Genomic DNA, 26996 nt, shown 5'->3' on the forward strand with positions numbered 1-26996 from the left:
TATTTAAGTGTACTATTGTCCTATTATACCCAAGGCATACTTGTCCAGAGCAGCAAGCCTGTAGAGCACCACGGGGTGGTCCTGGTGTATAAGGAACTGGCTCTGAACAACTCCTACTCCTTTCGCATCTACCTGGCCACCAACAACTCTTCTGACATTAAGGTGAGAGGGAAACAGGGTGTGTGTATGCGGATCATTACAGTAACATCTTACTGAGTCAGAGAAATGAACATGATCAGAGAGGGATTGTAATGCCCACTGGCCTGACCTCCTGGCACTCTGACTCACACTGTGGTTTCTTACCGAGGGAAATCACATGTCACACTGGAAGTGTGCGGTCTGTTTATTTGTGTGTATGTGTGTGTGGTGATCAAGATGAGTTCATTTGTTTGTCACTGTATCAGAGGGCATTGGTGCATATTCATTAACAAATGATTGTGTATCTGTATCTCGGAAAAACTCAGATGGAAACCCCAAACCTCATACATTAGAGCAGCTCAGTGGGCAACACTGGTTCAAATGACAATGTTTTTCCAACTGGTAGGTTTATATTGGGATAGTAACACCATGTGACATCAAATATAGACCACAGCCAATTTTTACTCTGATATTACACAGTCTCTTAGGTCACATGTCACCCAGTTCCTGAAATGTGGTTTGAGCGCTGGTAGTGTGTAGAATCAGTGATGTGTGTCTTAGTGTGATAGTAGTATCAGTGGTGAGGGGAATGGCTGAGTGACTGAATGCCTGAGCTGAGCAGAGACCCACATCAGAGAACTCAGTCCATTTAACCCTGCCCAACTGTCCAGGGAAAGGAGTTGTTGACTGTTAGGCAACAATAAGAAAGATTTTCCAGCACACACCAAAATGACCATGGAAAAGCAAATCAAATGTATTTATATAGCCCTTCTTAGATCAGCTGATATCTCAAAGTGCTGTACAGAAACCCAGCCTAAAACCCCAAACAGCAAGCAATGCAGGTGTTGAAGCACGGTGGCTAGGAAAAACTCCATAGCAAGGCCGAAACCTAGAGAGGAACCAGGCTATGATGGGTGGCCAGTCCTTTTCTGGCTGTGCCGGATGGAGATTATAACATAACATGGCCAAGATGTCAAATAATAATTATCACAGTAGTTGTCGAGGGTGCAACAGGTCAGCACCTCAGGAGTAAATGTCAGTTGGCTTTTCATAGCCGATCATTGAGAGTATCTCTACCACTCCTGCTGTCTCTAGAGAGTTCTAAGTAAGAAAGAAAGAGAGAATTGGAGAGGACATACTTAAATTCACACAGGACTGATCCTAGCCCCCCAACACATAAACTACTGCAGCATAAATACTGGAGGCTTAGACAGGAGGGGTCAGGAGACACTGTGGCCCCATCCGATAATTTCCCCGGACAGGGCCAAACAGGCAGGATATAACCCCACCCACTTTGCCAAAGCGCAGCCCCCACACCACTAGAGGGATATCTTCAACCACCAACTTACCATCCTGAGACAAGGCAGGGTAGCCTAGTGGAGCGTTGGACTAGTAACCGAAAGGTTGCAAGTTCGAATCCCCGAGCTGACAAGGTACAAATCTGTCGTTCTGCCCCTGAACAGGTTAACCCACTGTTCTTAGGCCGTCATTGAAAATAAAATAAAAATCTTAACTGACTTGCCTAGTAAAATAAAGGTAAAATAAAAAAAAGTAAAAAAATTAGCCCACAAAGATCTCCGCCACGGCACAACCCAAGGGGGGTGCCAACCCAGACAGGAAGACCACGTCAGTGACTCAACCCACTCAAGTGACGCACCCCTCCTAGGGACAGCATGGAAGAGCATCAGTACGCCAGTGACTCAGCCCCTGTAATAGGGTTAGAGGCAGAGAATCCCAGTGGAGAGAGGGGAACCGGCCAGGCAGAGACAGGAAGGGTAGTTTGTTGCTCCAGAGCCTGTCCGTTCACCTTCACACTCCTGGGCCAGACTACACTCAATCATATGACCCATTGAAGAGATGATTCTTCAGTAAAGACAAAGGTTGAGACCGAGTCTACGTCTCTCACATGGGGAGGCAGATCATTCCATAAAAACGGAGCTCTATAGGAGAAAGCCCTGCCTCCAGCTGTTTGCTTAGAAATTCTAGGGACAATTAGGAGGCCACCAGCTCCCATGTTTCCTGAACAGGGAACAAGGTATCGAAAACGTACCACAGGGATGCTGGCTTATGTTAACCCCAGTGCTTCCCACAGATGTGTCAAGTTGGCTGGATGTCATTTGGGTGGTTGACCATTCTTAATACACATGAGAAACTGTTAAGTGTGAAAAACCCGGCAGCGTTGCAGTTCTTGACCCAAACCGGTGCGCCTGGCAACTACTACCATACCCTGTTCAAAGGCACGTAAATATTTTGTCTTTCTCATTCACCCTCTGAATGGTACACATACACAATCCATGTCTCTATTGTCTCTTTGCTGAAAAATCATTATTTGACCCGTCTCCTCCCCTTCATTTAGACTGATTGAAGTGGATTTAACAAGTGAAATCAATAAGGGATCATAGTTTTCACCTAGTTTCACCTGGTCAGTCTGTCATGGAAAGAGCAGGTGTTCTTAATGTTTTGTTTACTCAGTATGTACGGCATGTACTATGTGAGTTTATTCATAATGTATTTCTTTTTTAAATTATTTAAATATAAAAAATAAAAAAATGTTTTATTGAATTTTACCCCCTTTTCGTGGTATCCAATTGTTAGTAGTTACTGTCTTGTCTCATCGCTACAACTCCCATGCGGCTCGGGAGAGACGAAGGTCGAGGGCCATGCGTCCCCCGAAACACAACCCAACCAAGCTGCACTGCTTCATAACACAGCACGCATCCAACCCAGAAGCCAGCCGCAACAATGTGTCGGAGGAAACACAGTGCACCTGGCGACCTGGTTAGCATGCACTATGCCCGGCCCGCCACAGGAGTCGCTAGTGCGCGATGAGACAAGGATATCCCTACCGGCCAACCCTCCCTAACCCGGACGACGCTATGCCAATTGTACGTTGCCCCACCGACCTCCCGGTCGCGGCCGGCTGCGACAGAGCCTGGGCGCGAATCCAGAGTCTCTGGTTTTATTCATAATTTCGTTCACGCTGGCCGTGACTAAATTGAAGGGATATTTTGAGGTGTTCTTTGATATTAATGTATCTTCCTCTCAGGTGACTGTGTGGACAATACAGTTGAAAAGCCAAGGAAATTGACAAATAGTAAGTTTGTCATTTTGTTTGCCCCCTCTCAATATCGGCATCAAGAGTTCACTTCATTCCAGTGTATGTTCTAGATATCAAGTTCTCTGTACACAAGCACTTTTCATCCAATTATAACAAAGTAGCTTTTGATTGATTTGTAAGTCGCTCTGGATAAGAGCGTCTGCTAAATGACTTAAATGTAATGTAATGATTGACAAAGTAGCTTTTTTCCCCCTCTTCTGTAGACAGGAAGAGAAGCACCAGCACATCAGAGGAAGAGTTGCCCAAAAAGAGACGTCGATGCGCAGATGAGTCAGGTGATAGTTTGAACACATCCATTGTGTCATTTGCTGTTATTACTGTGGTCTTATTCCTGTTGAGTTGCTGTTCAGTCGCCCTGAATAAAACCCTTAAGTCTGACATTCCTCTGTTGTTTCCAGACGGAGTGCGGACAGTGCAGGCCCCAGACGTGTCGTCCAAGCAGCTGATGCAGGTGGCTAAGCTGCAGGGGAAGGAGTGGAAGCAGGTGGCTAAGCTGCAGGGGAAGGAGTGGAAGCAGGTGGCTAAGAGGCAGGGGAAGGAGTGGAAGCAGGTGGCTAAGCGGTAGGGGAAGGAGTGGAAGCAGGTGGCTAAGCGGCAGAGGAAGGAGTGGAAGCAGGTGGCTAAGCGGCAGGGGAAGGAGTGGAAGCAGGTGGCTAAGCGGCAGGGGAAGGAGTGGAAGCAGGTGGCTAAGCGGCAGGGGAAGGAGTGGAAGCAGGTGGCTAAGCGGCAGGGGAAGGAGTGGAAGCAGGTGGCTAAGCGGCAGGGGAAGGAGTGGAAGCAGGTGGCAAAGCGGCAGGGGAAGGAGTGGAAGCAGGTGGCTAAGCAGCAGGGGAAGGAGTGGAAGCAGGTGGCTAAGCGGCAGGGGAAGGAGTGGAAGCAGGTGGCTAAGCGGCAGAGGAAGGAGTGGAAGCAGGTGGCTAAGCGGCAGGGGAAGGAGTGGAAGCAGGTGGCTAAGCGGCAGAGGAAGGAGTGGAAGCAGGTGGCTAAGCGGCAGAGGAAGGAGTGGAAGCAGGTGGCTAAGCGGCAGAGGAAGGAGTGGAAGCAGGTGGCTAAGCGGCAGGGGAAGGAGTGGAAGCAGGTGGCTAAGCGGCAGGGGAAGGAGTGGAAGCAGGTGGCTAAGCGGCAGGGGAAGGAGTGGAAGCAGGTGGCTAAGCGGCAGAGGAAGGAGTGGAAGCAGGTGGCTAAGCGGCAGGGGAAGGAGTGGAAGCAGGTGGCTAAGCGGCAGGGGAAGGAGTGGAAGCAGGTGGCTAAGCGGCAGGGGAAGGAGTGGAAGCAGGTGGCAAAGCGGCAGGGGAAGGAGTGGAAGCAGGTGGCTAAGCGGCAGGGGAAGGAGTGGAAGCAGGTGGCTAAGCGGCAGGGGAAGGAGTGGCTAAGCGGCAGGGGAAGGAGTGGAAGCAGGTGGCTAAGCGGCAGGGGAAGGAGTGGAAGCAGGTGGCTAAGCGGCAGAGGAAGGAGTGGAAGCAGGTGGCTAAGCGGCAGGGGAAGGAATGGAAGCAGGTGGCTATCGGTTGCATGGACCTGTTATAAATAGCTAACCAATATCTACCAGGAATACAGTGCCTTGCGAAAGTATTCGGCCCCCTTGAACTTTGCGACCTTTTGCTACATTTCAGGCTTCAAACATAAAGATATAAAACTGTATATTTTTGTGAAGAATCAACAACAAGTGGGACACAATCATGAAGTGGAACAACATTTATTGGATATTTCAAACTTTGTTAACAAATCAAAAACTGAAAAATTGGGCGTGCAAAATTATTCAGCCCCTTTACTTTCAGTGCAGCAAACTCTCTCCAGAAGTTAAGTGAGGATCTCTGAATGATCCAATGTTGACCTAAATGACTAATGATGATAAATACAATCCACCTGTGTGTAATCAAGTCTCCGTATAAATGCACCTGCACTGTGATAGTCTCAGAGGTCCGTTAAAAGCACAGAGAGCATCATGAAGAACAAGGAACACACCAGGCAGGTCCGAGATACTGTTGTGAAGAAGTTTAAAGCCGGATTTGGATACAAAAAGATTTCCCAAGCTTTAAACATCCCAAGGAGCACTGTGCAAGCGATAATATTGAAATGGAAGGAGTATCAGACCACTGCAAATCTACCAAGAACTGGCCGTCCTTCTAAACTTTCAACTCATACAAGGAGAAGATTGATCAGAGATGCAGCCAATAGGCCCATGATCACTCTGGATGAACTGCAGAGATCTACAGCTGAGGTGGGACACTCTGTCCATAGGACAACAATCAGTCGTATATTGCACAAGTCTGGCCTTTATGGAAGAGTGGCAAGAAGAAAGCCATTTCTTAAAGATATCCATAAAAAGTGTTGTTTAAAGTTTGCCACACCAAACATGTGGAAGAAGGTGCTCTGGTCAGATGAAACCAAAATTGAACTTTTTGGCAACAATGCAAAATGTTATGTTTGGCGTAAAAGCAACACCCTGAACACACCATCCCCACTGTCAAACATGGTGGTAGCAGCATCATGGTTTGGGCCTGCTTTTCTTCAGCAGGGACAGGGAAGATGGTTAAAATTGATGGGAAGATGGATGGAGCTAAATACAGGACCATTCTGGAAGAAAACCTGATGGAGTCTGCAAAAGACCTGAGACTGGGATGGAGATTTGTCTTCCAACAAGACAATGATCCAAAACATAAAGCAAAATCTACAATGGAATGGTTCAAAAATAAACATATCCAGGTGTTAGAATGGCCAAGTCAAAGTCCAGACCTGAATCCAATCGAGAATCTGTGGAAAGAACTGAAAACTGCAGTTCACAAATGCTCTCCATCCAACCTCACTGAGATCGAGCTGTTTTGCAAGGAGGAATGGGAAAAAAAGTCTCTCGATGTGCAAAACTGATAGAGACATACCCCAAGCGACTTACAGCTGTAATCGCAGCAAAAGGTGGCGCTACAAAGTATTAACTTAAGGGGGCTGAATAATTTTGCACGCCCAATTTTTCAGTTTTTGATTTGTTAAAATAGTTTGAAATATCCAATAAATGTCGTTCCACTTCATGATTGTGTCCCACTTGTTGTTGATTCTTCACAAAAAAATACATTTTTATATCTTTATGTTTGAAGCCTGAAATGTGGCAAAAGGTCGCAAAGTTCAAGGGGGCCGAATACTTTCGCAAGGCACTGTATCTGCATTGAACCTTGTTGCACTAACTATTTTGACTCATCACATACATTACTTTTACTGTTCGTTATTTATCCCGTTGCCTAGTCACTTTATCCCTACCTACATATACATACTGTATCTACCTCAATTGCCATGTACCCCTTCACATCGACTCTGTACTGGTACCCCGTGTATATAGCTAAGTTATCATTACTCATTGTGTATTTATTCCTTGTGTTGTTATCTTTCTATGTATTCCTCTTTTTGCATTTTCAATTTTTCTACTATTTCAATTTTTTTCTCTGCATTGTTGGGAAGGGCCAGTAAGCATGTAACAAATAACATTTGCCAGTAGTGTAAAGTAACTAAGTAAAAAATACTTTGAAGTACTACTTAATTCGTTTTCTTGGGTATCTGTACTTTATTTACTATTTCTATTTTTGTCAACTTCTACTTTTCCTCTACTACATTCCTAACGAAAATATGTACTTTTTACTCCCGTACATTTTCCCAAAAGTACTCGTTACGTTACATTTCAAATGCTCACGCAGGACAGCAATATAGTCCTATTCACGCACCTATAAATACACTGCTCAAAAAAAGAGAACACTAAAATAACACATCCTAGATATGAATGAATGAAATATTCTTATTAAATGCTTTACATAGTTGAATGTGTTGACAACAAAAGCACACAAACATTATCAATGGAAATCAAATTTATCAACCCATGGAGGTCTGGATTTGGAGTCACACTCAAAATTAAAGTGGAAAACCCCACTACAGGCTGATCCAACTTTGATGTAATGTCCTTAAAACAAGTCAAAATGAGGCTCAGTAGTGTGTGTGGCCTCCATGTGCCTGTATGACCTCCCTACAACGCCTGGGCATGCTCCTGATGAGGTGGAGGATGGTCTCCTGAGGGATCTCCTCCCAGACCTGGAAAATTGCACGATCTGGTTGGCATAATAAAAGGAATTTGATGTACAGCACTTACTTTTACTTTTTACTTCTACTCAGGTATGACAATTTAGTACTATTTCCACCACTATACTTAAGCACATTTAAAACCAGATACTTTTATTCAAATAGAATGTTACTGGGTGACTTTCAATTTCACTTGAGTCTTTTTCGATTAAGCTATCTTTGCTTTTATTGAGTACTACCATAGAAATATAATCTCTAGAAGGGGCTTATTTAGACTGGTAAGCTCATGGGTACACTCTAGAAGGGGCTTATTTAGACTGGTAAGCTCATGGGTACACTCTAGTAGGGACTTATTTAGACTGGTAAGCTCATGGGTACACTCTAGAAGGGGCTTATTTAGACTGGTAAGCTCATGGGTACACTCTAGAAGGGGCTTATTTAGACTGGTAAGCTCATGGGTACACTCTAGAAGGGGCTTATTTAGACTGGTAAGCTCATGGGTACACTCTAGAAGGTGCTTAATTAGACTGGTAAGCTCATGAGTACACTCTAGAAGGGGCTTATTTAGACTGGTAAGCTCATGAGTACACTCTAGAAGGGGCTTAATTAGACTGGTAAGCTCATGAGTACACTCTAGAAGGGGCTTATTTAGACTGGTAAGCTCATGGGTACACTCCATATGGAAATTTGACTGGTCATTTTTATTGAACCTTTTTTAACTAGGCAAGCCAGTTAAGAACAAATTCTTATTTACACTGATGACCTACCAAAAGGAAAAAGGCCTCCTGCGGGGACGGGGGCTGGGATTAAAAATAAATAAATATAAATACAGGACAAAACACATCACAACAAGAGAAACAACACAACACTACATAAAGAGAGACCTAAGACAACAACATAGCAAGCGAGCACACATGACAACACAGCATGGTAGAAACACAACATAACAACAACATGGTAGCAACACACCATGGTAGCAGCACAAACATGATACAAACATTATTGGGCACAGACAACAGCACAAAGGGCAAGAAGGGAGAGACAACAATACATCACTCAAAGCAGCCACAACTGTCAGTAAGAGAGTCCATGATTGAGTCTTTGAATGACGAGATTGAGATAAAACTGTCCAGTTTGAGTGTTTGTTGCAGTTCGTTCCAGTCGCTAGCTGCAGCGAACTGAAAAGACGAGTGACCCAGTGATATGTGTGATTCGGGGACCTTTAACAGAATGTGACTGGCAGAACCGATGTTGTATGTGGAGGATGAGGGCTGCAGTAGATATCTCAGTGGGGGGGAGTGAGGCCTAAGAGGGTTTTATAAATAAGCATCAACCAGTGGGTCTTGCGACGGGTATACAGAGATGACCAGTTTACAGGAGTATAGAGCGCAGTGATGTGTCCTTTAAGGAACATTGGTGGCAAATCTGATGGTTTGGCCCCAACGGTAAAGAACATTTAGCGACTCGAGAGCACCCTTACCTGCTGATCGATAAATTATGTCTCTGTAATCTAGCATGGGAAGGACGGTAATCTGAATCAGGGTTAGTTTGGCAGCTGGGGTGAAAGATGAGCGATTACGATAGAGGAAACCAAGTCTAGATTTAACATTAGCCTGCAGCTTTGATATGTGCTGAGAGAAGGACAGTGTACTGTCTAGCCATACCCCCAAGTACTTGTATGTGGTGACTATCTCAAGCTCTAAACCCTCAGAGGTAGTAATAACACCTGTGGGAAGAGGGGCATTCTTCTTACCAAACCACATGACCTTTGTTTTGGAGGTGTTCAGAATAAGGTTACGGGTAAAGAAAGCTTGTTGGACACTAAGAAAGCTTTGTTGTAGAACATTTAACACAAAATCCGGGAAGGGGCCAGCTGAGTATAAGACTGTATCATCTGCATATAAATGGATGAGAGAGCTTCCTACTGCTTGAGCTATGTTGTTGATGCAAATTGAGAAGAGCGTGGGACCTAGAATCGAGCCTTGGGATACTCCCTTGGTGACGGGCCATAGCTGAGACAGCAGATTTTCTGACTTTATACACTGCACTCTTTGAGAGAGGTAGTTAGCAAACCAGGCCAAAGACCCCTCAGAGACAGCAATACTCCTTAGCCGGCCAACAAGAATGGAATGGTCTACCGTATCAAAAGCTTTGGCAAAGTCAATAACAATAGAAGCACAACATTGCTTAGAATCAAGAGCAATGGTAAACTCATGGGTACACTCCATATGGCTGGTATTGTGATGCAGTTATGTCCATGGCAATTTAAAATGTTCAATCAACTGCTGTTGGATTGCCATGGTAATATTGTCACGAACCTTGCCGAAGATGGTGCCTCTTCCTGTTCGGGCGGTGCTCGGTGGTCGTCGTCGCTTCGTCGCCGGCCTATTAGCTACCATCGATTCCCTTTCAATTTGTTTTGGGTTATTGGGTAATTGGGAACACCTGTTTTGTATTAGGGTTTGTTTGTAGGGTATTTAAGGGCACTAGGCCCGCTGGGTATTTGTGCGGGCTTGTTTGTGTTACTCTGTGTTTGATGGTGTGTGTTATTTGTGTATTTATTCTCCGGACTATTTTGTCCTGTTGTTTGGACTGGCAATTTATATACGCCCTGTGTTTTGGCGTGACTGTTTTGTTGCGCTGGGGAATAAATTTGAAAGAAAGACTGAACCCTGCTCTCTGCGCCTGATTCCACCCACCACTCCTAGTTGATCGTAACAAATATAGAATGCTCATTCAAATGATGCTAAGTGATGTGGCTTACAATCAAGTTGTCATCTGAACCTAGGTTTATAAAAGCACCCTGACCAGCATTACTGCAATATCCACAACTACAGATATCACAAATATCCCGATACTGCATTGAATACTGAAAACTAAGATATATGCTGAACAGGATGCAGTGCAAAAACGACAATCGAAGGACCTCGGGTCTTGAGCTATGGCCATTGGTGTCTGAACCCTCCCTGGACCTGTCAAGACATTCCCAGGTCCCGGGAGACTGGACCCGCGAGACCTCGAGACGTGTGGGAGGACGAGGATGGGCAGTCATTACTATACCTGTCCGCCCGGCAGATGACTGAAATCAAAGGCCGGCTGGGAGGATGACTCCAAGCACGCGGTGTCGCATTTGACTAATGCAGGCACGGTGATAACAAAGACTCTTGTCACCCACAGGGAGACACTGTAGATGGGGCAAAAATGTTCTGATTACCTGAGCCGGATGTGGACGACAAGAGCGACCTGATAGCCAAATTCGCATACACCAAGAAACGTACCTTACGGAAACGGCTGAGGTTGCCCAAGAGATAGCCGAAGGAGAGGAAAGATAACGTTGGGCCAAAGAACCTGATGAGAAGCCTGAGGATCTCCGTGGAAACACACTGCCTTCCCTCCCGTCTGAATGATATTATATTTCAAGATGTTCCATAAAGATAATGTATTTTTTTACAACAAACAAAAGCGTATTTAGCCTATTCATGGATAGAATGTTTAAGCCCACGGAGCAACACAGACAACAAAGCTAACATTAACAGCCAGTCAATATAATAAATACATAATCCGTCTCAGTAAGCTTGTAATAAATACTTTATTACAAGTATTCCAATAAATAACATTAATAACATATTGTTAAATAAATAAATAGATACATTTCATAAATCAAATAAATAAATAAATCCCAGTCCTTAAATATAGGAATAAATAAATAAATAGATTGACCAACATGATCTTCATTGACTAGTTTTGCACTAAACCTACTATCATTCAGCTCTAACTGAGCCAAAGGAGTTTAGATAGCTCATGTCCTACTCATCTAGGCATTCACAGTGTAGTGCAGTAAGTATTCAACAGTTAGGATGGCAAAGTAGTTGTTGAGGATGATGTCTGATGATGAAGATGACAATCAGTGTTGCTGATGATTCACTTTTTGATGGTGATGATGATGATGATGAAGATTATCAGCACTTGTTATAGTTGATGATGATGAGAAATCGGATGGTTTTGAAGATGAGGGTTTACTTCCTGTGGTCCCCAGCAGAGATGTAGCCCATGGCTCTGCTGATGGTGATGACCCGGAGGTGGAAGCCCTTCAGTACCTTACACAGATGGACCCTCTGGTCGACAGAGTTACCACTAGTCAGCTTAGCGTCTGCAACCTGCAGGGCAAAAGGAAACAAAGCTTAACTTTATAAAAATGCAAACTTTAAGTCCTTCTGTAGCTCAGTTGGTAGAGCATGGCGCTTGTAACGCCAGGGTAGTGGGTTCGATCCCCGCGACCACCCATACGTAGAATGTATGCACACATGACTGTAAGTCGCTTTGGATAAAAGCGTCTGCTAAATGGCATATATTATTATTATATTATTATTATTAAGTCCATAGTTGTATGCGTGCCAATAACATTTGTGCTGTTTCAAACACAGAGAAACACATTTTTTTTGTATACAGTTTTGTAATTGTCTGTATGAGTTTGTTGTCATTAGAAAACTGAGTCAAAAGAAAAAGGAACATTCAGGGAAGGAAGAGATGTTTTATGACAACAACAAAAAAAGAAATCGAAAAATCTAATCTTACATGTGAGGAAGGATCCCCTTGTGTGGATGGACAATTATTGAGTAGGTTCTTGGTGTCCTGGACAGTGGAGCTGAGGTCGGCCTGTTTGTAAGCCTGTAGTGAGGCAGCATAATGTCCTAGGTCTGCTCGGATGTTCCTCAGACACGCACTCTGTCCGAAGAAAATATAAAGATGGACAGAGATCAGACAATCAGACATATAGGAGGCAGTTGAAATGGGTGAGCTAAGAATGGGTGAATTATGTGAAATGCCATCACTATAAAATCTACAGACTATCTAAAGATCTAACTATTTATTTTTAAAACTGTGGATTTATATACAATGATGCAATATTGTAAGAACACAATAGTTACCTCACTGAATGTGGTGTTCCGTTGACCAGAACATCTTGTGTTCTGAGGAAATACAGCAAAATAATGCATCAATCGACTGAATTCACTATTCTGTAAATCCTAATTATCACTTTCAATTAATACTTAAAAGTCCGAGAAAGTATAATTTAAAAAAAATAATGTTGATATGAATTTAGCAAATGACTGTGACTTACCCTGTCGGTGTTGGGTTCGCAGGCTAGGACTGTCTGGGTCTTACTGTTCACCTCCACGCGCTGCTCCGAGCAGTTTAAACCCCTAAACAGGTTTTCCTATCAAGGGAAAATGATTCAATTAGTAAGTGGATACATTAATCACAAACTGTGTGAATAAACTGTAAGCATATCAACGATACAGACGGATTGACTGACTGAATGAACAATACATTAGATATGAATTAAACGTTCAAATTCATTCGTTATAATTGTCACTCACGTTGTCCAGGAGCTTTCTAACATTCTTGACGAGCTCTCTGGAGAGGTCAGCGCACTGCCCGCATTTCTCAGTGTCCAAACTCCGCGGCGTGCGCACTGGGGTTCCCATGGAGACTTGGCAGAACAAAGCGAGCAGCAGCACACAGCTGGTAAAGTCTGTGTGGAGGGAGGACACAATCAGTCAGTCAGTCAGCACCAACCAATGCATCACGCCAATAATCCTCTAAACAGATCAATAATAAAAACACCCCTGAAAATGTCATTCTTTAACTCCATAAATGAAAACGGAAGACTATGTCAAGTTTGAGGCATATCATTTCAGAGGGTTAGTTGATTAAAAAAAATGATGAACAAATAAAATGAATACTCACATAAATAAAAGTTTGGCAGCATGATTCTGAGATCTTTGACTCAAGTGTGGCGTAAACTGATAGGTGTTGTCATCTTTGCTTCATCTGATCATTATATAGAGCCGTGCAGCGCTCCTTGAGGGAATTCCCTGGACAGATTTAAACACGGAATTACATACAACAAAACAACAAGAGACACCGAAATTAAAGCGACGCGTCAGTCGTGTGTAATTTCCTGAGTGGTCTCTGTTTGCATCTCGGCCAATGAGTGACTCCTTCAAGTGAAACTGGAATTAACAGCTAGGGGCTCGTTTTGATTTGCATGAGTAGGCTCAAGAGGAAGCCAATGCCTTAAAGTGAATGAATAATACAATACCGATACATATATTTGTTTTACATTACAGTTAAAGTAATGCAGTTCAACTCTATAACTGAGTCACATTCTCTTGTGGGCAGCATATCACTGCGTAACCCAACTCTATCCAGAAACTTTACAGTACCCACCGATTGCAAAAAAAACTACGCGAGACAGGCATTTTGATGTCAATGTTTTACTCTTGCTGCGTATTTGAATTGTAATTGTCAAAACTCGACAGATGAATAATGTTAGAAAGCATTTTCTAAATGATTGCGCTATAGGCCTAGAGATATTGTGGGTGGGTAGTAGCCTTTAGTCTACTTTGACATGAGCCTCTTCTCTAGAAGGCTGATTGTCTTAAACTACATTCATAGTTGTTTTTATTTCATGCTTTCAATTATACATTATAAACATACATTTCGTAACAACGAAAAACAATGTAAATAGGGAATAGGTTTAATTTCCCAACTTTTGATTGAGTTCTTCACTACAGGGGTCAGAATAAAGAGGTTGTTTCATCAATTCGGTGACTTTCGAGAAGTAACTTGTTTAAAAAAAACTATGTTAGATTTCACCTAATTTGTATATTCTGTCATAAAGAGCACATGTTCAACTTAAACATATATATATATTTTTTTTAAAGAATAAAGCAAATGCCTATTAAGTGTCAGATAAAGTAAGATGGTTGACCATAATAGGGTTGATTAGATGATTTCATCTTAAATCAATCAGAAATCTCTCTGTGACAGTGGCAGTTGGGAGGGGGGGGTCGATTCCCAATGTTGACCAGTACTAAAATGTATGCAGGAGTATGCTAAACAATGACTAAAATGTAATGGGATTGCCCATGACCCCTGCACACCTCCATAATTTGAACCCTGGCATTTGAATTTGTTTACCATTGGCCTGTTTAGTTAAGAAAGTACACCTCTTCCCGTAAAGGCTGACTCTCAGGGCCTGTAGAGAAAGAGAGGCCATGGTGAGTCAATCTGCAGGGGAGAGTTTCACAGAAGTGGATGATGCTTGTGGTTGTGACCATTGATATGAAATCAGACCTTTCAAAACCACAATCACAGTAAAGCACAGAGCTATCTTAGGCCTAAAGGTTTAAAATCATCTACTCTTTAAAATAAGATGGTTTTGTATGTCTGTTCATCGAAAAATGTAATAATAGAAAAACTGATGCATTCTTCATTCTTCATTCTTCATACTTCATACTCTTGTTGCCTATAAATAAAATATTCAGCTGAGTGATCAGGTTTCTCTTCCCAGATGGCAGTGATGTCGGAATGGTTATTCATTTATGAATTATTTCCAAAATCCTACAATGCACTTGTCAGTATTAGTATTACATAATTATGAAATAGTCATAAATGCACTGTTAATGTACTTTGTTTTACCAGTTTGCACTTATAGTATTTACAATAATATCTCAATCTCTGTCCACTTTTCTTAACAGACTGCACACCAAACCACAATATATGAAACAAAGTTTATTTTTTATTTTACATATCTGTACATAAACATTTCTTCCCTCAAATAAAAATTCTCAATACAATAGGATGTAAATGATATTAACACATTTATTCATTTAAAATGACTCGTGTCAGAAAATCAACATTCACAAAATGTTGAAGACCGATCAGAGTGAATGTATTACCAAAAGTTACAACTCCACTACAAGGCAGGCATGTTTCCTTTACACTCTTTTAGCACCTTCAAATAAACATTTCTCAGTTGAAAACTACCAATTGTGCAGAATAAAAAGAGGTTGACTTTGAAATACTTAAAAATTACCTTTCAACTTAAAATAGTCTGAAGTTAGTCTTCATAGTTTTATACAATGTTTTTTTTTTCTCTTTTAACTGACTTTCCACTAATTTCTCACTATTATTTTTTTTTCTCCACCATTTTGTATCGACAGTTATAATTTAGTGGCAAATGTAAAAAGTTAAAAATAAACAATAGCGAAGCAAGGCCGATCACTGCACAGGAAGCCGGGACAGTATCCATGACAACACACAATCAGTTTCCTCTTCTCCCAGGAAGCAGGAAATTCTCTGTCTTTAGCGCTGGGACAACCACAGAAGCAAATGAAAGGCTGGACTTCCTCTGGCTGCTGCCACCATGGGAGAGGGGCAGACAGCGAGAGACATGGGGCAGGGCACAGGGGCCAAGATGGGGCAGGAGTGAAGTAAAGGGATGGGGTAGGGTCGAGGTGTCTCATTTGGATGGGGTCTTCTCAGCCATGTGTTTCTGCTGGCTCTCAGCATGCCTGAGTAAAAACAATATGATGATTAGATAAACTACTTTATTAGCTGCAGCAAATATATCACACTGTGGTTAACGTCTCTCTCAAAGACAGAGTTCCCCTAATCATTCTCTGGCCTGTTTGAGGTCCTTGTTCTTGCAGCTGTGTGTGTACGTGTGTTTGTGTATGCTTCTGTATGAAAATCATGCAAATGTATAACCTTTGCTAAACATCAGTCCCAAAGACAGAGTTCCCCCAATCATTTGTGGCCTGTTTGCGGTCATAGCCCTGGAGGCTGTGTGTGTGTGTGTGTGTGTCTCTGTGTGTCTCTGTGTGTGTGTTAGATAGCATCACCACCTGGTCAGGTCCTCTATGTCCACCAGCATGGCATCCTGCTCCATGTGCAGTTCATCCCTGATCAGCAGCAGCTGCACCAGCTCCTCATTCAGGCCTGGAGAAGACAAACATCAGAACAACGTCAGAAAAACATTAGAGCAACAACACACCATTAGAACACTAACATACACCAGGCGCTGGATTCAATCCATATCGCAGAAGTATCGCGGAAGATCTCTGTTAAAAGGTCATTTCCGATTGAGCCGACATTTGCAGCGGTTACAGTGAATGCAGTCTCCGCCAACACGGGAATATTGCTTTTATATATCATTTCAATCGAGCTATAACACGGATCTTCCACGATACGGATTGAATCCAGTCCCAAGTCATACGATACACATATTTCGATTGGAACATTTATTTTTAAACCATGCCACTAAAATACAAGATCCTATAGCAACATTTTTTTTGTGGGGGATTTTTGGGCCTTCTTGGTAAAATGAGGTATTGTATGTCTTTCACCAGTATCATCACACATGCATCCAACTTACATTGTCTGAAATGACTGTCAATACCAAAGATACAGTCCATAACTAACAATGTGTGTATGTGCGTGAGTGTGAGTGTGCCTGTGTTCTTGTTCTTCTATCCTCGTGGGGACCTGAAATCCCCAAAAGTCCTCACAAGGATTGTAAAACAAGGACAATTCTCACAAAGGCTATTTTAAGCTTAGGGGCCAATGGTTAGGGTTAGGGTTAGGTTTAGGTTTAGGTTCAGGGTAAGGGTTAGGGGTTAGACAAAAATAGGATTTTAAAATGGAAATACATTTTAGGTCCCCACAAGAATAGAAAAACATGTGTGTGCGTGTGTGTGTGCGTGTGTGGTACTCACTCTCTATCTGGGAGTGCAGGTCGTTGACTATAACCTGTAGTTGTCCCAGGGTCATGTCTCTCAGGTCTGTAGGCTTCAGGCTCCTCTTCATCAGGCACTCACTGATGTGGGGCATGTGGGGCAGCTAGAGAGAAACGCACACAACACCAGTTAGAAATACACACACATTTTCAGAAACATACAGCACATCGGAAATGTACAAGTACCAAATATGTACACTCATTGATTTGGACTCTTGGGCACTACAGAACCCAACGACACTGCAGTATATGTGGGTGTGAGTGTGTGTAGGCCTATGTGTGTTTGTGTGTGCAAGATGGTGCAGATGCTTGAGGAAAGGTGCCATTTCAGTTTAATCTGCATCTCATAAATATATCCAGCTGCTGAAAGCAGCCCCATGCTACAGGAGCTGCCCAGCTCGAGCACTAGACTGTAATATGATGCAAAGCCCAATCTCTCCAGCAGGGGTCAGCCTAGTGACTTGACTGTCACAGCAATATACAGCACAGCAATGGTCCCTGAACTGACCCTAGTCATAGACAGCTACAGGAAACAACTCTGTCTCCTTCCTTCTGGCCATATCTGCGGGAAGTAGGGGTGCTGAAGGTGTTGTAGCACCCCCTAAAAAATCTGAATATACACTACCAGTCAAAAGTTTTAGAGCACCTACTCATTCAAGGGGTTTTCTTTATTTTTACTGTTTTCTACATTGTATAATAATAGTGAAGACATCAAAACTATTACATAATACATATGGAATCATGTAGTAACCAAAAAAGTGTTAAACAAATCAAAATATATGTTATATTTGATATTCTTCAAATAGCCACCCTCTGCCTTGATGACAGCTTTGCACACTCCTGGCATTCCCTCAACCAGCTTCATGAGGTAGTCACCTGGAATGCATTTAAATTAACAGGTGTGCCTTGTTAAAAGTTAATTTGTGGAATTTCTTTCCTTCTTAATGCATAGAAGATAGCGCTATTTGGTAAAAGACCATAAGTCCATATTATGGCAAGAACAGTTCAAATAAGCAAAGAGAAACAACAGTCCATCATTACTTTAAGACACGAAGGTCAGTCAATACGGAACATTTTAAGAACTTTGAATGTTTCTTCAAGGGCAGTTGCAAAAACCCTCAAGTGCTATGATGGCTCTCATGAAAAGAAAACAAGATCCAGAGTTACCTCTGCTGCAGAGGATACGTTTATTAGAGTTACCATCAAGTGACATACACATCTCCACATCAACTGTTCAGAGGAGACTTTGTGAATCAGGCCTTCGTGGTCAAATTGCTGCAAAGTGGTTAGAGTGTTGGACTAGTAACCGAAAGTAACCGAAGGTTTGCAAGATCGAATCCCCGAGCTGACAAGGTAAAAATCTGCCATTCTGCCACTGAACAAGGCAGTTAACCCACTGTTCCTAGGCTGTCATTGAAAATAAAAATGTGTTCTTAACTGGCTTGCCTAGTTAAATAAAGGTTAAAAAACACCACTAAAGGACACCAAGAAGAAGAAGAGACTCGCTTGGTTGAAAACACACGAGCAATGGACATTAGACTTTTGGAAATTTGTCCTTTGGTTTGGAGTCAAATTAGAGATTTTAGATTCTAACAGCCGTGTCTTTGTGAGACGCAGTGTGGGTGAACGGATGAGCTCTGCATGTGTATTTCCCATCTTAAAGCATGGAGGAGGAGGTGTTGTGGTGTGGCGGTGCTTTGCTGGTGACACTGTCTGTCATTTATTTAGAATTCAAGGCACACTTAACCAGCATGGCTACCACAGCATTCTGCAGCGATACACCATCCCATCTGGTTTGCACTATCATTTGTTTTTCAACGGGACAATGAGCCAACACACATCCAGGCTGTGTAAGGGTTATTTGACCAAGAAGGAGAGTGATGGAGTGCTGCATCAGATGACCTGGCCTCCACAATCCCCCGATCTCAACCAAATTGAGATGTGTGCCAAGAGTGTTCATCTGCTTAACACTGTTCTAAAACTTTGGACCGGTAGTGTATATATTTTTTAAAGAAAAAAAAGAGTTCACTGGGCCTTTATTAGTTCTGTATTAGTGGAATGACATAGCTGTCTGTAGGGCGGGCAAAGCATTTTTTTCAGCATCCCCCAGCCCAAAATCCGTAGCACCCCCACCCCCAAACGACTTCCCGCGACTATGCTCTTGGCAGTAAGCAACACACTATACGCTCTCTCTTTGTCTTGCCTGAATTCTTTGACAGTTTGTTCTTGTCAAATCAACACACAGCCTTTCACTGCTGTTGTTTGTATTTCCCTCAAGAGTTTCAGTTTCTCTCCCTCTCATCTACCTCTTTATCTCTCCCCTTCTATCTCATTCTGTATGTCACTCACCACACCTTGTTGGGTTCAATAGGGGCAGGTTTGACATTAACCCTAGAGAGTAACCAAGGTGAATCATGAAGCATCATGTTCTATCTCAGGCTCACTGGGTATGAGAATTTCCCTCGATCCCTTGTTCAATCTATTTCTATCATCTGTGTGCATCTCCTTTCTCTCTCTCTCTCTCTCTCTCTCTCTCTCTCTCTCTCTCTCTCTCTCTCTCTCTCTCTCTCTCTCTCTCTCTCTCTCTCTCTCTCTCTCTCTCTCCCCTTAGCTTAGGAGAGACAGAGAACGTGTCTAAGGGTGAGAACATGTGCTCCTTCCATGTGCTCCTTCCATGATCGCTTAGCTGGTTCTTCTTGTCAGAGTTTCTCACTCCTCTTTCCCTTTCACATTGGCACCCATGCAACTGCGCCAGGGGCCATGTTTCCCCTCTGCCACTGTTTCAGTTCGGAGAGGGAGCACGGAAGTCAGTGACATGCAGAGAGAGGCGGGGGTGTGAGAAAAGAGAGAGAGAATGAGAGATGCCGGGGGAGAGCTGGCCACCGCGAGTGGTAGTGTTTTGGTCACGATATGGGTTTGGGCTCATTGTGTTTGTCTGAGGCGGAGTTTCCTCCCTCAGTGATATTACTGGCTTGTGAGGTTAGTGGCAATACAAATAAGGATACCACCAACAACAATACTCAAGTATTTCATCATATCAGTATTATCGTAGCATGTCATGAATGGGGAAAAACTAAAATAATGTAATTCTCTTGGTGGGAGTGTTGTGTAAATTCTTGTGTAAATTCTTTGGAAGGCCTCATGGCTTTAGTGAATTAAAGCGTGGTATCTGCTGTAAAAAAAAAATGCCTCACACACATTCCCCTCATTTCTCCTGTCATTAGTGACTTACGCAAGAGCCCCTGGCACTCAACCCCGCGTCCTCTGGTTTAACAAACTGGCCAGGTGCCAGCCTGCACTCTGACTATGTATTTTGTGGTAGGGCTGAAATCAACTGGTAAAGTTTCACATTCTTGTATATTTCTATAACAAATGTACTGAGAACTTGTACCCAGGAATGAGCAGATAGGTGTGAGTCTGCCCACAGCATGGCGCTGCCCCTGTGCTCAGTACAGCAGTGTGTTAGCTTAGCAACATGGCCTCATCTGCCCCTGTGCTCAGTACAGCAGTGTGTTAGCTTAGCATCATGGCCTCATCTGCCCCTGTGCTCAGTACAGCAGTGTGTTAGCTTAGCAACATGGCCTCATCTGCCCCTGTGTTCAGTACACCAGTGTGTTAGCTTAGCAACATGGCCTCATCTGCCCCTGTGTTCAGTACACCAGTGTGTTAGCTTAGCAACATGGCCTCATCTGCCCCTGTGTTCAGTACACCAGTGTGTTAGCTTAGCAACATGGCCTCATCTGCCCCTGTGTTCAGTACACCAGTGTGTTAGCTTAGCAACATGGCCTCATCTGCCCCTGTGTTCAGTACACCAGTGTGTTAGCTTAGTGACAGAGCCTCATCTGCCCCTGTGTTCAGTACACCAGTGTGTTAGTTTAGTGACAGGGCCTAATCTGCCCCTGTGTTCAGTACACCAGTGTGTTAGTTTAGTGACAGGGCCTAATCTGCCCCTGTGTTCAGTACACCAGTGTGTTAGCTTAGTGACAGGGCCTAATCTGCCCCTGTGTTCAGTACACCAGTGTGTTAGTTTAGTGACAGGGCCTAATCTGCCCCTGTGTTCAGTACACCAGTGTGTTATCTTAGTGACAGGGCCTCATCTGCCCCTGTGTTCAGTACACCAGTGTGTTAGCTTAGTGACAGGGCCTCATCTGCCCCTGTGTTCAGTACACCAGTGTGTTAGCTTAGTGACAGGGCCTAATCTGCCCCTGTGTTCAGTACACCAGTGTGTTAGCTTAGTGACAGGGCCTCATCTGCCCCTGTGTTCAGTACACCAGTGTGTTAGCTTAGTGACAGGGCCTAATCTGCCCCTGTGTTCAGTACACCAGTGTGTTAGCTTAGTGACAGGGCCTAATCTGCCCCTGTGTTCAGTACACCAGTGTGTTAGCTTAGTGACAGGGCCTAATCTGCCCCTGTGTTCAGTACACCAGTGTTTTAGCTTAGTGACAGGGCCTAATCTGCCCCTGTGTTCAGTACACCAGTGTGTAAGCTGAGTGACAGGGCCTCAGATATGACACTCATCTCTTCTGACTGCTGGGCACGACTACATCCCCAAACACGTTACCCAGTCCATTCTGGGATATTATAATAGATCGCACCAACCTAAGCACTCCCTCTTTACTGAATAAGTAACGTCTTCTGCCCAGGTGGAGATATTGGTGTGTGTGTGTGTGTGTGTGTGTATCTGTGTGTGTGTGTGTGTGTGTATCTGTGTGTGTGTGGGGGACTTTGTGTGTGTGTGTGCTTGGGGGGGGCATTGATGTCGCCAACGGGCAGAGAAGGAGGGGGGTGGTGTCTACTAGGTGACATCATCACAATGTTAAAGAAGACCCGTGTGGATGGTTTGCTCTGAAAAGACTTGGGTTCAGAAACGCTGACTAGAAGCTGAGGTTCCAGGCCCGTTGCCTATAGCGACGGTACTGACCAGGTCTGCCACAGGGGACTTCTTGCGGTTCTGCTTTTCCACCTCCACCTGCATCTTGGCCATGGGTTTGGCCATCGCCAGGGCTAGCTTAGCCTCGGCCTGCAACTTCTTCTGTCTGCTCAGAAAGTCCATGTCCTCCAGAGACTCACTGTCTTCCTCCGTAGTGTCCCGGTCAGAGTAGGACGAACTCTGCTTTGACTGGGGGACAGGGACGTGGAGAGAGTGGAGACAGAAGAATGGGAAATAAGGAAACGTTAGTACTTTATTCCCGTTGGGTCTTCGTTCTTCTTGTGTTGTCATTGATAGGTCATTCGCTGAACACAGAGGTCAGTCAGACAGGGAAACAGCTCAGAGCTATAACAGCTGATTATAAATACTGGGATTATCTCCCTCACTCCCTCTCCCTCTCTCTATTAGCTGTGTCTGTCAGACAGCCTGTGGCCACTCATCCATGTCCTTCAGAGAGCGTGTTCATATTCAACCCTCATTTGCTGCCGGTGTATTGGTTAACGGGCCAGAAAACGTGAGCATGGCCATTTACTCTCCCCCACACGCTTAACCCAGGGCTATCGCTCTGATTCATACCGAATCTGTCCCTGTCGTTGTCCCTCGCTCGCATTCTGTCACAGTCTTACTGAGTGTGCTATCTTGAGTACACGAGTCACACAGTAGATCTCTCTAAGAATTTATATTTCTCTCTCATTCTACCTTTCCCTCTCTCTCCTGCTCTGTCATTCTTCCACACAAGTCCTATGGGAGCTATCTTTCTGACTCATATAGCAAACTCTGTGTGTGAATCCCCAACAGTGAGAGAAACACATTCACACAGAAATATGAACGTGTGTGTGGTAGTCTGTACCATGGGGGACAGCGGTGTGTCCAGACTGGTCTCTGTCTTGCTGTCGTCTGCATCGCTGTCCTTGTCGCTGCCGCTGTCGTTGACAAAACAGATCTGCAGGTTCATCCCACTCTGCAGCCTGGAGAGAGGAGAGAGGAGGGAGGAGACAGGAGAGAGAGAGGAGAGGAGAGAGAGGAGGAGAGGAGGGAGGAGACAGGAGAGAGAGGAGAGGAGAGAGAGGAGGAGAGGAGGGAGGAGACAGGAGAGAGAGGAGAGGAGAGAGAGGTGGAGAGGAGGGAGGAGAGAGGAGAGAGAGGAGAGGAGAGAGAGGTGGAGAGGAGGGAGGGAGAGGAGAGGAGAGAGAGGAGAGGAGAGAGGTGGAGAGGGGAGGGAGGAGAGAGGAGAGAGGAAGAGAGGAGAGAGAGAGAGAGAGGAAAGAGGAGAGGAGAGAGGAGAGAGAGAGAGAAAGGAGGAAAGAGGAGGGAGAGAGAGGGGGAGGGAGAGGGGGAGGAAGAGAGAGAGGAGAGAGGGAGGAAAGAGGAGGGAGAGAGAGGGACAGGGAGACGGGGGAGGAAGAGAGAGAGAGAGAGGAGAGAGGAGAGAGGAGAGAGAGGAGGAAAGAGGAGGGAGAGAGAGGGGGAGGGAGAGGGGGAGGAAGAGAGGAGAGAGGAGAGAGAGGAGGAAAGAGGAGGGAGAGAGAGGGGGAGGGAGAGGAGGAGGAAAGAGGAGGGAGAGAGAGGGGGAGGAAGAGAGATAGAGGAGAGAGAGCAGGAAAGAGGAGGGAGAGAGGGGGAGGAAGAGGGAGAGAGTAGAGAGAGGAAAGAGGAGAAAGAGAGATGGGGGAGAGAGGATGCATCATTACTCTGGGCTAAGGAATGTTCTATGGACTAAGGAAAGTTCGCTCACCAGTAATTGCTTGTAGGGTTTTATTGACCCAGATAACATGCACCTAGGCACCGCTGGTGAGAAAGAAACTCAATAACAGTCCCATCTAGTTTTCCACTCAGGCCAAACCCTCCTCCAACTCTCCACCGAGGTCTCAGTGTGTCTGTGATAGGACTGTAATAGCGACTAGCCTTCCATAGCATTATTAAATTCCTCCCTCTCCTGCTCTAACTTGGGATCGATCCATCCAGGGTGAAGGTTCCATCCAAACAGCTAGACTCCGACGGCTCTCTAGACCTCAGAAGACCTGAGTCCTGTAAGATCTGGATCAAACCCTTTTTGATCATTAATCGGCTTATTTGAAGCAGTAGTTACAAACACATGTAGAGAAAACCTGATCGATTACACAGCCTGGACCCAATCAGTCCAGATTTAGTCAGACCAGAGTAATTGATTGGTAGTTTCAGAGGAAGGAGCATCAAAACGAACCTTCGAACTAGTTCATGGAAGTACCTGACTTATCCAGCAGTATAACCAGTGAGTTCACCCCATAAGAGTTTCTTTGGTGAGATCTAATTTTCATATAGCATAGTTTCAGATTCATTAACGTTGTGAGTGCCTTTGTGTGTATGACTGTATGAATGTATGTATCCTGGAATACTGGTTCCAGTAAGGTTGAGGTTGTGTGTAGGAGGTCATTTTGGGAAGTGAGATCCACAGTGCCAGGATGCAGAGAAAGAGAGAGGAAATGTCCCTTACTGTCAACAATCAACAGAGGTATCAGAGGGAGAGAGCAGGAGTCTGTCTGTGTTGGTGAGACGGCCCTACAGAGTTCCAGGAGATGGACACTTTTACAGGCATTAAGAAAAGGTCAAATCTGACTCTGTTAGAGTAATGTCCAGTAACCTGCAATTTCACTCTAGTGACAGTGCCCACACACATAAAGAGAGTGATGTCATTGTTTCTCAAGAACAGGGACTGGGACTGAGGGTGAAACTGATCTGTGTGTATGTGTGTGTGTGTGTGTGTGTGTGTGTGTGTGTGTGTGTGTGTGTGTGTGTGTGTGTGTGTGTGTGTGTGTGTGTGTGTGTGTGTGTGTGTGTGTGTGTGTGTGTGTGTGTGTGTGTGGCTGTGATGGTCATGGAATTTTGGATGAAGGTAATTGGCCAGCCAAATGAGGCGGTTACCATAATAACTGTTTGAATGTCCCAAAAACTGTTTTATGCATAATTTTCTATATATATTATAAATATTATTATTTATTATTATTTTCTCTTCTCCTCCTCTCCTGACTGCAAGTGCTGTTATAGAAATAGAACAAATAGAACGGGCATCCCCATTCAAGTCAATGACAGCATAATGGATTCTTTTAAACCTTTATTTAACTAGGCAAGTCAGTTAAGATCAAATTCCTATTTACAATGACGGCCTACCCCAGCCAAACCTGGACAATGCCGGGCCAATTGTGTGCTGCTCTATGGGACTCCCAATCACAGCCGGATGTGATATGGCCTGGATTCAAACCAGGGACTGTAGTGACATCTCTTGCACTGACATGCAGTGCCTTAGACCACTGCGCCACTCGGGACTACGCCACTAGTGGCCATTGCGAGTGTACCCATAGGAGCAAAGCAGGAAGTAAAATATGTGCTAAAATTTGTGCTGTGATTTGTTGATTCAACTCAACTGACATTACAAAATATACATTCCATTACATGAGCCACATCAGCTAACATCATTTGAATGAACATTCTACATTACCGTGGAAATGATTGCATCACAATACCAGGCAGCCATTGCGAGTGTACCCATGAGTTTACCAGTCAAGGTGAGAGCTTCCAAGCCTGTTCTATTCATTCTAATTCTATGTCTGCTGCTGCTGCATTGTGGGGGCATTGAATAGTCAACCGGAGACTCATGTTTATGTTTCAGCAAGGAGTAACAAAGTTTCATCACATTGTTAAGAGTCTGTTACGGCTGAAACGTATTCTTCAGTCAGCTGTGTGTTGTTGACTTTGTGGGATTGATGTACAGCTGATGACACATGTCTCTTACCGTGAGGACAGACTGGGCTTGCCACTCTTGCTGCAGCTGGTATAGATACCCGGCCCATCGTCAAAGAAACTACCCAGGGCCAGCTTCTGCCGGATGGACTCCCTCTCATTCTTTTGGGCCTGGAGGGGAGAGGCAGAGGGTTAAGGAGGCCAATAATAGAACTGAAGGCTTCCCCATTTGTTTAGCAGTAACCTTGTGGTGAGGAGGGGAACTGACAAAGACTGTAAAACACGTGGAGAGCTCGAGACACCAGTAATATTATAATATTCACCACTAGGTGGTGCAGATGTATGAGAGAAAGTCCAACACATTTTCACTGGTCACTCTCTCCACTCATGCAGTCAAACACACACGTTCCTAAACCACTGAGTGTCCCTGTCTAATAGCACCATAAGCATTCCTGCCTCCTGGGCCTGTTTTCCAGTAGGAATTCTCACTTCTGACCCAGTCAGCCTTGGCAGCACTTAACACACTCACACCCGGAGGAACACTCATATGTGCTAATGGCACCACAGGTGGCTGGTGAGGGGAGGACGGCCCATATGGCTTGATTGGAGTGAATAGATTGGTGTCAAACACATGGAAACCTTGTGAATGTCACTGTGCACACGCCTGAGAAGAAGTGTGTAGAGACAGGCTTTCTCTCACACTCCCTGGGCTGGGTTATCAGCCACAGTAACCAGGCCTATCAGTAGACAGACAACAGAGTGTGAGAGTTTAGACTGTTCAAGGCCGCTACAGGACTTTTGACTGTTGTTGTTACAGGTGGTGCTGGGAAGTCAAATGGTACCAGAGTCAGATACAGCGCAGTATGTTTTGGTGCCGGGGGGGTTGGGAGTCCTCCAGGACGAGGAGTGTTTGGGGGGAAATATTGACCCTCTCTAAAGTCCCAGACGGAGGAAGAAAAACCCTTTCAGTGCTCACACACATACACATACACAAAGAGCAGGCGTTTCAGAAAACAGGAGAGGGGAGAGGCGAGAGGTTTAGAGAAAGAGAGAGGAAAGCCTTTAGAGAGCTTTGGAGGAGAGGGGGAAGGAGGTGAGGGGAATAAGAGCAAAGGAGAAGATGGCAGAAGCCTTGAGTGTTATCCCTCACTTTAACTCTGTCCTCAAACTCTTTCAATTTCTCCTTACTTCTATCTCTCTTCCACTAACTCACTCCTTCTCTTCCTTTATCTCTCAGCCCTTCCCACACCTCCCTCCCTCCCATCGCAACATTACCATAATCCCACTCCACACCAGAGAGCCCAGGAGACACAGCTACTGTTGGCACTGCCAGGACACACTGGCACCCACAGGAGGGGGCTTGGCACAGAAGGGTGTGTGTGTGCGTGTGTGTGTGTGTGTGTCTGTGACTGAGTGAGAGAATAGAGTGTTATGAGGGGTACAGGGTG

At 44.5% G+C, this 26996-nt stretch overlaps 2 protein-coding genes across 4 annotated transcripts in view; both read right to left on the reverse strand.

Moving 5' to 3' along the window:
- Positions 1 to 10885: 10885 nt before the first annotated feature.
- On the reverse strand, positions 10886 to 13242 carry LOC123992739. Its single transcript, XM_046294208.1, has 6 exons — positions 13067 to 13242; positions 12697 to 12851; positions 12438 to 12533; positions 12244 to 12285; positions 11891 to 12040; positions 10886 to 11472 (listed from the first exon to the last, which is right to left on the reverse strand). Exons 1-6 carry the CDS (start codon positions 13086 to 13088, stop codon positions 11332 to 11334), a joined length of 606 nt encoding a protein of 201 aa, XP_046150164.1. The 5' UTR covers positions 13089 to 13242; the 3' UTR covers positions 10886 to 11331.
- A 1641-nt stretch (positions 13243 to 14883) lies between these two features.
- The window catches only part of LOC123992852 (schwannomin-interacting protein 1), a 67962-nt gene continuing 55849 nt past the window's right edge, over positions 14884 to 26996 (reverse strand). For all 3 annotated transcript variants that reach the window (XM_046294420.1, XM_046294422.1, XM_046294421.1), the window contains 6 exons: positions 25601 to 25719; positions 22682 to 22799; positions 21823 to 22020; positions 16882 to 17005; positions 16012 to 16105; positions 14884 to 15678 (listed from right to left, as the gene is read on the reverse strand). In XM_046294420.1, the coding sequence (XP_046150376.1) occupies positions 15627 to 15678; positions 16012 to 16105; positions 16882 to 17005; positions 21823 to 22020; positions 22682 to 22799; positions 25601 to 25719 (705 nt within the window). In that variant the 3' untranslated portion in view covers positions 14884 to 15626. The remainder of the gene's footprint in view (positions 15679 to 16011; positions 16106 to 16881; positions 17006 to 21822; positions 22021 to 22681; positions 22800 to 25600; positions 25720 to 26996) is intronic.

This window comes from Oncorhynchus gorbuscha, linkage group LG13, assembly GCF_021184085.1.
Source record: "Oncorhynchus gorbuscha isolate QuinsamMale2020 ecotype Even-year linkage group LG13, OgorEven_v1.0, whole genome shotgun sequence".
Classification (NCBI taxonomy): domain Eukaryota; kingdom Metazoa; phylum Chordata; class Actinopteri; order Salmoniformes; family Salmonidae; genus Oncorhynchus; species Oncorhynchus gorbuscha.

Excerpts from the sequence above, each read along its gene's own strand:
- LOC123992739 (XM_046294208.1), bottom strand. The coding sequence starts at position 13,088 with ATGCTGCCAAACTTTTATTTAT. Across the intron at positions 12,534-12,696 it reads TTAGAAAGCTCCTGGACAAC|GAAAACCTGTTTAGGGGTTT; the intron begins GTGAGTGACAAT and ends TTCCCTTGATAG. Across the intron at positions 12,041-12,243 it reads GGAACACCACATTCAGTGAG|AGTGCGTGTCTGAGGAACAT; the intron begins GTAACTATTGTG and ends TTCTTCGGACAG.